Source organism: Topomyia yanbarensis, unplaced genomic scaffold, assembly GCF_030247195.1.
Source record: "Topomyia yanbarensis strain Yona2022 unplaced genomic scaffold, ASM3024719v1 HiC_scaffold_52, whole genome shotgun sequence".
Classification (NCBI taxonomy): Eukaryota; Metazoa; Arthropoda; class Insecta; order Diptera; family Culicidae; genus Topomyia; species Topomyia yanbarensis.
The window spans coordinates 77,062-89,311 of record NW_026683736.1 but is presented as its reverse complement, the minus strand read 5'-3'; the positions used below and the strand labels follow the sequence as shown (position 1 = coordinate 89,311).

Sequence of the window (12,250 nt, the reverse complement as noted above, 5' to 3'; positions counted from 1 at the left end):
AAGCAGCAACACCAAATAGATGGAAACAGATGAGTATACGTTTTGATTGAATGTTATGTTGAAATGTAATGTTTTTTTTTCTTATTTGACACGAATGCACCTGCCGGTGTAAAGTGTCGTTAATAAAATAAAAAAAAGGTATTGTGCGTTAGTGACACTTGACGTGAAGAACGCATTCAACAGCGCAAGCTGGGATGTCATCGCGCTCTCGTTACACTGGCTTAGCCTACCGGTGGGTCTGTACCGGATCCTGGAAAGCTACTTCCAGAACCGCGTACTGCTATACGAGACCGATGCCGGTCAGAAAAGGGTTCCGATCACCGCCGGAGTTCCGCAGGGCTCGATCCTAGGCCCGGTGCTATGGAACCTCATGTATGACGGGGTTCTGAGACTGAAGCTCCCTCCTGGAGTCAAGATCGTCGACTTTGCAGACGACGGTACCTTGGAGGTCTACGGGGAGTCCATCTCTGAGGTAGAACTAACTGCAGAACACGCGATCAACACGGTGGAGGAATCGATGAGCGCGAGAGGACTGGAGCTCGCTCAGCATAAGACGGAGGTAGTTATCGTCAACAACCGCAAGTCGGCACAATAAACAGTTATCCATGTGGGAGAAGTCGTGATCACCTCACAGCGGAGTCTGAAGTCCCTCGGAGTCATTATAGACGACAAGCTGACCTTCGGCAGCCACGTCGACAATACATGCAAGAGAGCGACAACTGCTATTGCGGCACTATCGAGAATGATGTCCAACAGCTCAAAGGTGTGCGCCAGTAGACGTAGGTTACTGGCAGGCGTTGCCGTATCTATCCTCAGGTACGGCGACCCGTCGTGGTCAAGAGCACACCTACAGAAACTGGAGAGCACCTACCGCGTGATGTGCCTCAGAATGATATCTGCCTACCGCACGGTATCACACGATGCATCCTGCGTGATAGCGAGCATGATGCCAGTCGGGCTTGTGATTCGGGAAGATGAGGAGTGCTTCGAGCTACGTGGAAATAGGAGAGCCCGCGAGCGCACCAGGGTGACCTCGGTCGCCAGATGGCAGCGTGAGTGGGACAACTCCTCGAAAGGTAGGTGGACCCACCGGCTGATACGTAGCATATCGAGCTGGGTGGGCAGACCCCATGGGGAAGTTCACTTCCATCTGACACAATTCCTGTCAGGCCATGGCTGTTTCTGACAGTACCTCCACAGTTTCGGGCACGCGGAGGTCCCAGCCTGCCCGGACTGCCCAGGTGTAGACGAAACTGCCGAACACATACTGTTCGTATGTCTGTGGCTGGGACACAACCCCTCATACCCTTATTCAGCGGATGTGTCAATCGGTGGAGAAGTGGAACGCAGTCTCGACTGCAACCACCCAGATGGCCAGTAGGCTACAGGTAATTTGGCGAACCGAGCAACAGACGACGGGCACAACTAACTAGTGATTGGTTAGTTGGAGCGAAAAAAGCCGAGCGCAGAAAAGTGAGTGAATGGTCTATCCATGCTCAGGCAGGTTTGGCGCAACGACTGGCAACCGCGTAAGGGGTAAACCCAGCCACTCCGAAGCAAGGCAGAAGAACGAGTGTATAGGCGTATATGTGGACTGCCTCATGCCAAGATGGGAGGGTCGTAGCGTAATATGTTGGGACTTAGCTATCGATGCCTCGTTGCGTGGCAGAGGAGTGAAAGGGTGAGCATCCAAGTCAGTCTCACACGGTTTGTTAAGGGTGATCATAAAAGTCAGCCTCGCATGGTATGGTAAAGGCTAGCACAAAAGTAAGCTTAGCAAGGAATGAGAAAGGTGAGCACACAAGTCAGCCTCGCATGGTATGTCAGAAGTGGGGCCTAAGAAAAATGTCCCACATGGGATGCCAGGGGGAGTGACAGGGGTATAATAGAGTGGCACGATCGAGAGTGAACCAGGTGATAGGTAGAGCATCCAAGTCAGCCTCACATGGTATGGTAGAGGCGAGCACAAAAATAAGCCTAGCAAGGAACGAAAAAGGTGAGCACAAAAGTCAGCCTCATGTGGAGTGTTAGAGAGTGAATCAAGGTGCGATAGAGAGAGCACCCAAGTAAGCCTCATACAGGACGTATGAACGCGTGAGTGAGAGTGAATGAGTACATCAAGTACAGCCATCCCCCCAGAAGTAATACCGAGAGGTAGTCCCTGGGGGGAACGATGGCGGAACCCAATGGAGTTTAGTCGGTATTAATGGCAGCGTCACCATTCGAACCCGACTCGCCCCCAGTGCACCCCGTGTGGTAGCTTGGACACCTACTAATAGCACGTGTACTGGGTTAGTACGTAAACGTCTTCTCCATTGGAACAAAAAAGACCAGGCATCAATTAATAACATCACGCGACATGCCCTAAAAGTTACGGTCTTCCAAAAATACATAAATCCAATAGTCTGCTGAGGGTCATCCTGTCGTGCATTAATTGCCCAACATATGATCTCTCAAAGTATTTAGCTGTTATTCTCGGCCTATCGATCAATCAGAACAAATACAATGTCCTAAACTCTTACGAGTTTTGCTCATTCATAAACAACACAACACTACCCCCGAATCATGTGTTGGTTTCGTTCGATGTCATTAGTTTGTTTACTTGCGGTGTGCAATAACTGGAGCTCGATAGAGAAAAACACAACTATCAAAGATGAAAAAACTTTCATAGACCTCATCGATTTCAATCTCTCCTCCAGTTATTTCGTATTTCGCGGAGAATATTACAGGCAGAAATCGGGAACAGCAATGGGTAATCCATTATCCTCTGCCTTGGCAGATCTAGTAATGGATTCATTACTAGATGACGTGTTGAAGACGATCAATATACCTATCCCCTTTTAAAGAAACATGTGGATGATTTGATCACCGCTCTCCCAGCTAATGAAGTTGATCATGTGAAGAGTGCGCTGAATGCCTATAATTCCACATATTCAGTTTACATGTGAGATTGAGAGCAACAATCGTTTGCCTTGGTTGACATGGTTCTGATAAGAACGGACGAGCAGAGGATTCTTTACCGACAGGTACAAAAAAGCCGGTGGCATCTGGCCGAATTTTAAATTTTCTCTCTCTCCATCCGCTCACGCAAAAGCTAAATACAGCCATGGGGTTCATTGCAAGAGTATTTCGACTATCAACGTACAAAACAGATAACCAAATAAGCTAACGGTACGAGAATACTTGCGCAATAACAATTATCCCAGCACCCTTGTAAATCGACTGATCAATCGATTTGTCAACAAAAATCCCAGCACAGTAAATGACCGCCCTCCCGAGAGCGAACAAACGGTATATCGATCCCTCCACCACGTAGATGCTCTCACACCCGCCCTTGTCAGGAGCGTTCAGAGGAATCACGAAAATGTAAGGTTAGGTTTCAAATGTACAAAAACCAATGCAATTTTGTTTTCCAAGTTGAAAGATCCCACTCCTCTTCTTTCAATACGAAATGTAATCTATCGTATACCCTGCACAGGATGTGATAGTTCCTACATAGGTTTAACTACCCAACAACTCAAACAGCGCCTGTCTGGCCACCGATCGCTCATAAAACGGTACAATGAATTCAAAACGTCAAGCAGCGAGAGAGAGACAAGCAATACGGACGAGTTTAAAAAGACAGCGCTAATGGTTCATGACATTGATAATGAGCACAGCTTTGATCTATCAAAAACAACAATTTTAGACCTTGACAAACGATTACAAACTTTACAGATTTTGGAAATGTGCCACATTTTTAGTGATGGTTCAACAATTAATTTCAGAACTAACACTATTAATTTGAATGCAGCATACTCTGGGGTGCTACTCTCTCTCTCTCTCTCTCTCTCTCTCTCTCTCTCTCTCTCTCTCTCTCTCATTAAGCATAAACTTCGCTCACTCTCTTCTGCTCGCTTCCCATACGTCAAATTATTGCTGTTTCCACTTCCATCTGTTCCATACCTCGATACTGTTTACAACACACACTTTTGCTTTTTAAACGTTTCATTGCTCAGTCTGCTAGTGATGTGTGCGGGAACCGTCTGTGTAAGTTGCCAGAATTCAAACAAATTTGCAGTTCAAATCAAATTCAAACATTACAGTGTAGATCAGTGCGTTGTTTTTCCCGTCTAAATATTGCAACCAACTTGACTAAGATAATATTGTTCGTGTTGTAAGTAATCTGTGTGTTTGCAAATTGAATGTTGTATGTAATTATTGTTCAAATTGTAGTTTTGCCCAGAAGATGAAGGCATAGACCTTCGAAACGCCGTGACCAAACGCCATCTCTCATTACTGAAAACAAAGTGGCCGTTCATCTTTCTATCGAACCACATTTTTAATGAAAAAAATTGAACAAAAAGAAAGCTAACAAGGATGTCGCTCTTGCTACTTTGGGGTGTCGGTCTTACCCGCAGCGATTTTTAAAATGTCATTTTTCTCCATTTTTTTGCAACCATTAATCGATTTTTTTGAAACGCTGAAAAAAATATATCTTGTTAAGAACCATCTAAACAAGGATTATGCACAGAAAATACAATTTTTGGAGCTTTGTGGTATTTTAGAAAAATGTTTGCGCTTAAGGCATCGGACTTGCCAAACACGAGTTTTTTTTACAATGCCTGATGTCTGTCTTTGTAAGAGAACAAATTCATTATTGATTTTATCCAATCCGTTAATGCTATACCTCTACTAACCACATATCAATACATAACAAGCAAATAGTCGTCGGACTAAATACCCTAATCGTCAATCTTCATTCCATTCTGTATCAACTATGTGATGTGGCAACAGAAAGAAAAGATCACAATGTCGAATAGAGAGGGAAAATTACAGGTTAATTTCAAGCTAGATACATCGAGATAAGGAGATATCGAGATGGAGAAAATATAGAGATATGGAGGATTTTTCACAGGTAATCTGAAAGGACTTGCGTAACAATCGAGATAGAGAGAAATATCTAGATAGAGAGAGTTAACTGTATTAGCGTTGTTAAATTCATCTGAACAGAAACATGTTGAAATGTTGCAGGTTACCCCGCTGTTGAAAATTTCCTAAAGTTTCCTAACAAAGGGAAATTACCATTTGATCGAGCGAGAAACGAAGGTCAGAATCAGGGAATCTTGTGCATCCCCAATATGATCCACAATCTGCGATCAGTGCGATCTCACTCCTTCCCATACCATTTCTTGGTTTGTCTCACTACACGAGTGCAGGTAGTAACCGATCCAGGGCGAACAGGCCTTTTGCCGTTGTGCTTTACCCGTCAGCCGGCCAGCTGATCTTTATATGTAGAAGGGATAAATCAGATCCAATAAACCGTCGCGTGATACACACGTCTTTCGTTCGCCAAAAAATACGTTTTTTAGTTCGCGCAATAAAGTGTATTTTTTTCGTTTATAAAATTGAAAGTGTTTAGAAGTGTCCGAAGAATCCAGACGTGCGCGCGCGAACATTGGTCCTTCGAGCCGGATTTCGATCCAGTGAAGTGGTTCTCGGACACTTTCTAAAAGACAGTTTAAAAACGGTGGACAATCTCCGTGATTGAAGTGCGGTCAGTGAACTTTACAAGCGGGCATTGACCCCTATGCGAAGACCGCCAAGTGACATGGTAAGCGGCTGGTGATAGTGCGCGAAGAAGAGCATCACCATTTTCGACGCTAGTTGATGCCATCGTGAGAAGACTTCGGCGCCATCGCGGATCGGAGCGCGTGTTTCTGCAGCAGCTATTCAGCGGCGACAACAATTAGGCGGTCATCGTGCAACGGCAGATTTATCCCGGACGGGGATTCCGAGCGGAATTAAAGGGAGTATAGCGCATGATATTTGTGTGGTGGCGCATTTGCATGTGGCGCATGTTATGTTGTGTTGGCTGGAAAATAAATAATTAAGATTATGCGAGCATTTTGTTTTTGGCAAGTGTGTCCCTGATAAAAGTTGGTCTCGAAAGTTCCGCTGGATTTTTCGCCTGTTGCTTTCCTCCCGTCTGGTTTCCCTCTGTTGTAGTTTGGCTTTTCTGTCAATTTTCGGTTTCGCGAATTAGTAGTGTGGAGCGTCGAGTCGATCAGTCAATTTATTTTTAAAGAGTGCAGTGGCTGTTTCAATTAAACGGTTTGAATTTTGTGAACGGTGTGGTGAGTGCAGGCCAAGTGCAGTGATTCAAAATGGCAGAACTTAGATCTCTTCGTAAGCGGGAGCACCAGATAGTGAAGGCTTTCGACAGCGTGCAACATTTTCTCCAGAAATACGACCAGGAGACTGATAGCGGGCAAGTGAACCTTCGGCTGCATGGACTTGAGGAAGATTTTAAGGATTTTGTTGTGGTTCGGAGTAAGCTTGAGTTGCTGCTGGAAGATGTTGAGGTCCAGAAACATGCTAAATCTGACCCAGACTTGAAGCAGGAGGCGTTGGAACATATGGACGATGAAAATGATCGTATTATGCAGGAATTTCGTGATCGATTCTACGCACTGAAGGCGGCGCTTGTGACTTTGCTACCACATTTCCTACCCCCACCAACGCCACCATCACAAAGAGGTCCCCATTCGTCAATTGCAGGAGATGATGTTTTCGGTGTGCACCCAACGCCGACATTTTCAAAAGTGAAGCTACCTGAAATCCGTTTACCGTCGTTCAGTGGTAAGATCTTCGAGTGGGTAACCTTTCGTGACACCTTTCAAAGCCTCATTCACAACAATCCTCAGTTGACCGACATGGACCGTTTCACCTACTTGAGATCATCGTTATCAGGAGACGCATTGCAGGAGATTAGTTCTGTGGGCTTGTCAGCCGTAAACTACAACGTTGCGTGGGAAATGTTAGCGAATCGTTATGAAAACAAGAAGTTGATTGTGAAGGCTCATCTAGACGCACTTTTCGCTACAGAAGGGCTCAAGAGAGAGAGCTATGAAAAACTCAACAGTCTCATTAGCGAGTTAGAGAAAAACCTTCAGATGCTGGACAAGATTGGGCAAAACACCTCCGAGTGGAGCACCATTCTCGCATACATGTTGTGTTCTAAGCTCGATTCCGCTACGCTGCGGCAGTGGGAAACTCATCACAACTCAAAGGATGTACCCACGTATACTGCTATGCTCGGTTTCTTGCGCAATCATTGTGATGTACTCCAGTCAGTGGCTCCTGCTAAATCCAACTTCGTCGATCATCGTTCCTCGAAACCAGCTGTCTGTCACACAGTGGTGAAAACGTCAAACAGATGCGCATTCTGCAGTGAATCGTGGCATCCTGCTTTCCAGTGTTCTGCATTTCAACGGATGAACGTTCCAGATCGTGTCGAGGCTGTCGCTAAACACAGACTGTGTCGAAACTGTCTGCGTCCAGGACATTATGCAAATTCCTGCGAAAGAGGGGTCTGCCGTCATTGTCAACAGAAGCACCATTCCATGCTGCATGGACTATCAGATCCTCCGTTCCACACTCGCAGCCGAAACCTCCGATACAAGACGAGCAATCGCGACCGCCAAAGGCTAAGCAACACAATTCGAACCAACACACACACACCACCACTGCCAGCTCGCAGCGCACAAACAACACATCTCCAGCCACCAACACGTCCACCACAAGTCAAAATTATGTCGCACTCCCCATCACACCTACACACAACATACTTCTGTCTACCGCTCTCGTTACAATCAAAGATCGTTTTGGTAGAGCGACGCTGGCACGAGCTCTGCTAGACTCGTGTTCCCAGCACTGTCTAATGACTGCCAGTTTTGCGAGCAAGCTACAGTTCCGTGAGACTCCTACGTATTTGTCGGTTCAAGGGATTGGATCAGCTCGATCGGTTTCCACCAAATTAGTTAGTGCAGAGGTCGGTCCTAGGTCTAGGATCATTTCGCCATTCACTGAAGAGATGCAGTTCCATGTGCTGCCAAAGCTGACTGTGTTACTTCCGACGACGAGTTGCAATCCGGCCGAGTGGGATCTTCCGGATTCGACGTTGATAGCCGATCCCAGGTTTCACGAGCCTGGTCCGGTCGATTTGATTATCGGAGCTGAATATTACATGGACTTGCTGAAAGATGAACGACAAAAGGCTACACCATCAGGACCGACTCTGCAGAATACGGTGTTTGGGTGGATAGTCTCGGGAAGAGTTCCCAACAGTACAAATAGCGAGCGATGTTCACTGGTTCACGTGTGCTCGACGGCGGAAATCAAAGAGCAGCTCACCAGATTTTGGGAATTGGAGACCTGTCGAACCGCCAGCACCAATTCCGTCGAAGAAACCACCTGCGAACAATTTTTCAAGGAGACTACAGTAAGAGACGAGAATGGCAGATTTGTTGTGGCCCTGCCAAAGAAGGAATACGTTATCAGCAAATTGGGAGATTCAAGGGCAACTGCTCTCAAACGGTTCATGGGACTCGAACGACGATTTGCAGCTAACCCAGACCTGAAGACGCTGTATTCCCAGTTTATACACGAATACCAAACTCTCGGCCACATGAAAGAGGTCATCGATGATACCGCCGCAGGGAAGACATTTTATTTACCGCACCACGCTGTTCTAAAGCCGGACAGTACCACCACGAAACTCCGAGTAGTTTTTGATGGCTCTTGTCGAACATCTACGGGCATTTCTTTGAACGACGGCTTGATGGTCGGTCCCGTTGTTCAGGAAGACCTCCTCAGTATCACGTTACGCTTCCGTATCCACCGATTTGCAATAGTAGCCGACATCGCCAAGATGTACCGAATGGTTCGAGTTCAGGCAACGGATCAACCGCTACAACGGATCTTGTGGAGAGATTCTATCGAAGAGCCAGTCCGTACTTTCGAATTGACGACCGTTACGTACGGTACCGCGTCTGCGCCTTATCTGGCCACAAAATGCCTGCAAAGTTTGCTAAGGTGCTCAAGCAGGACTTCTACGTGGACGATATGCTCTCAGGTGTAGACGACGTGAAGGATGGAAGGAAGTTGATCCAACAGCTGGTCGAGCTTTTACAGTCAGCAGGATTTTCACTTCGCAAGTGGAATTCCAACAGTAAGGAGCTCCTACAGAACGTGCCTGAGCAGTTGAGGGACGATCGGTCGATCCTAGAGTTAGATTCGTCTAGTTCAACCATCAAAACGCTAGGACTTGTGTGGGAACCCAGTACCGACAGCTTTCGATTCACTATTCCAACCTGGAACTCCGCGGCTGTAATCACCAAACGAATAGTGCTCTCAGACGTCTCCCGACTGTTTGACCCATTAGGCCTCGTGGGGCCTGTTATTATTCAAGCAAAAATATTCATCCAAGAGTTATGGAAACAAGAGTGTTCTTGGGATGAACCTCTCCTGCCAGAGCTACAGGAATACTGGCAAGAGTATCGGAGAAACCTTGCTGGTTTGGATAGCCTCTCTGTTCCTCGGTGGGTTGGAATATCTAGCAACATTGTAGCAGAGGAGCTACATGGGTTTTGTGACGCCTCTGAAGCAGCTTACGGAGCCTGTATTTATATTAGGACAGTTACAGAGACTGGATCTGTATCAGTGCGGCTGTTGACATCCAAATCGCGGGTTGCTCCACTTGAAAACCTGAAGAAGAAAAAGAAAAGGCAGTCCATACCTCGCTTGGAATTGTCGTCAGCACTGTTGCTCGCTCACTTGTACGAAAAGGTCGTACAAAGTCTCCGCATCTCCGTTAGATCATTCTTTTGGACGGATTCGATGATCGTTAAGTGCTGGCTTTCGTCATCGCCATCAAGATGGAAGCAATTTGTCGCTAATCGAGTCTCCATGGAATGGAACCACGTCGCAGGTGTAGAAAATCCAGCAGATTTAGTCTCGCGTGGGATGATCCCAGCACAGCTTCAGTACCAATATGTTTGGTTTGACGGACCTCGCTGGTTGCTATTGGAAGAAGCCTATCGCCCTCAGCCCCGCCAGATTAGAGAAGAAGACATTGCATCAGCTGACTTGGAGGAGAAAACCACCACGTTAGTCCTTCAGGCAAACACTCCCAGTGAGATCTTCAACCTACGATCGTCACTGTCGGAGTTAGTTCGCGTTATGGCTTATATTCGCCGTTTCCGGTTCAACGCACAAGCTGTCAACCGCAACTGTAGAAGGTATGGGCCGATCACATCGTCTGAGCTCGACGATGCACTGCGAGCATTGGTTCGGCTTGCGCAAGAAGAAAGCTTTCCACAAGAACTTGCTGATTTGTCCAAGCGAACCCACGTGCGGGACTCGTCGCGCATTGTGTCACTAAAGCCGATTCTCAATGAAGGCATGATGTGTGTTGGCGGCCGGTTACGACATGCATCAGTTTCACCGAATCGCAAGCATCCGTACATTCTCGACCCACATCACCCGCTGACGAAAATCGTAGTTACTCACTACCATCGGAAACTATTTCATGCGGGACAGCAGCTGTTAATTTCGGCAATGCGAGAGCGATTCTGGCCAGTGTACACCAGCAACTTGGTGCGACAGGTAATCCACGAGTGCGTCGCTTGTTTTCGAGTTCGACCAAAGGTTCATGACCAGATTATGGCTGATCTCCCGGCTGAAAGAGTAACTCCCTGTTCGCCGTTTCAAAGAGTCGGAGTTGATTACTGCGGACCATTTTCAGTGGTCTATCCACATCGTCGTTGCCGGCCTGTAAAATGTTTCGTCGCAGTCTACATTTGCCTTACTACCAAGGCGATACACTTAGAGATAGCCGCGGATCTTACGACGCAGGCCTTCCTAGCATCGTTGAAGCGCTTCTCGGCTCGACGTGGAAAACCCGAGCTGATAATGTGTGACAACGCAAAGAATTTTGTTGGTGCAAAACGAGAGCTGGATGAACTTCGCAAGCTGTTTCACAACCAACAGTTCCAGAACACTGTCGCAAAGGAGGCGGCAGACGACAGAATTGAGTTTCGGTTCATTCCAGCACGTTCTCCTAACTTCGGTGGGCTATGGGAATCCGCTGTCAAATCGTTTAAGACACTCTTCAAACGTACGATTGGCTTGAATACCTTGGTGTACGACGAAATGCAGACAGTCTTGATTCAGATTGAGTCGATTCTGAACTCACGACCGCTCACCCCCGTTAGCAACGACCCAGACGATTTTGAAGCTCTGACACCAGGACATTTTCTAATACAGCGACCCTTAATGGCAATTCCGGAACCAGATCTTGGAGAGATCCCGGAAAATCGGCTGTCCGCCTGGCAAAAGGCACAGCGATTCACACAGGTTCTGTGGAAAAAATGGTCGACGCAGTATTTGTCGAATCTGCACAATAGGACGAAGTGGACACGCCAAAAAGACAACATACGTGTGGGCACTATGGTTGTTCTCAAAGAAGAAAATTTGCCTCCGTTGAAATGGCACCTAGCGCGTGTGACGGAGATTCAAACAGGTCCAGATGGGAATGTACGAGTGGTTAAAGTACGAACAAAGGATGGTAGCTACCAACGAGCAATCTCGAAGATATGCGTGCTACCCATCCGCGATAATATTTCTTTACCAACCGAGGAGAACTAGGACTCCTTCATCGGCGGAGGCCAGGAGGCCTCCGCACACCAGTTAAGTTTTGTATTTCTTTGAATTTCAAAAAGCTAATGAAATGTCTTTTTCCCAGTCACATTCCGTCTTGATCCTTGAGCTTCTGGTATTCCCGTTGCTCCGAACGCTTATTCAAGCTGTTCATCATCAGTTAAGGTAACTGTGTTGTTTCGGTGGTGGTTTTGTATTGCATGCATGGTGCATCTGTTTGTACGAGAAAGTTCCAGTACGGTTGATCTGTCAACCACATCGGCGCTCAGCGCCTGCGCGTGCTCGCGGCCGCGCTTCGTTCGAACAAACTTCTAATTCAAGAAACACGCTTGGCTATTTCGAGGTACATCATCAAATTCGTTTTCGAAGGAGGAAGTGCGCACTTCAACCTTCCCGCCCTACGCCGCGATCGTCAGCGGGCATGGCCAGCTCGCCAGTCGGTCTCACCAACGTAGCGGCTTCGTCGCAGTCGTCGTAGATGGATCTGCACCCTAGTATATCTCAGAGATGCCAAGGAATGTCACCTGAAGAAATCACAAAAACAGATGCAGGTCGTCGTCGCCAAAGGGCGATTGCGGAGGCCAAGGGGCCTCCGTTCCAGGGAAGTCTTTTTATTGTAATCATTTTCCTCTTAAAAAGTTCCCTATGTATGTTCCAGCATATCACCACCATCGAAGACAACCAGTCAGCCAGTCGGCGGCACAGGCCCGTTGAATCAGACGCCCACCAACATCATTCCACCAGCCAGTCGGCGGCTCAGACCCGCTGT

The 12,250-nt window shown here is 47.1% G+C and overlaps 1 protein-coding gene across 1 annotated transcript; it reads left to right on the top strand.

Annotated features, from left to right (window-relative positions):
• The first annotated feature begins 6,146 nt into the window (after positions 1-6,146).
• On the top strand, positions 6,147-11,469 carry LOC131695765 (uncharacterized). Its single transcript, XM_058984282.1, has 3 exons — positions 6,147-7,181; positions 7,427-8,846; positions 8,897-11,469. Exons 1-3 carry the CDS (start codon positions 6,147-6,149, stop codon positions 11,467-11,469), a joined length of 5,028 nt encoding a protein of 1,675 aa, XP_058840265.1.
• The last annotated feature ends 781 nt before the right edge of the window (positions 11,470-12,250 follow it).

Excerpts from the sequence above, each read along its gene's own strand:
- LOC131695765 (XM_058984282.1), top strand. The coding sequence starts at position 6,147 with ATGGCAGAACTTAGATCTCTTCGTAAGCGGGAGCACCAGATAGTGAAG. Across the intron at positions 7,182-7,426 it reads CAGCTGTCTGTCACACAGTG|CCGAAACCTCCGATACAAGA; the intron begins GTGAAAACGTCA and ends CCACACTCGCAG. Across the intron at positions 8,847-8,896 it reads GGCCACAAAATGCCTGCAAA|GTGTAGACGACGTGAAGGAT; the intron begins GTTTGCTAAGGT and ends ATATGCTCTCAG.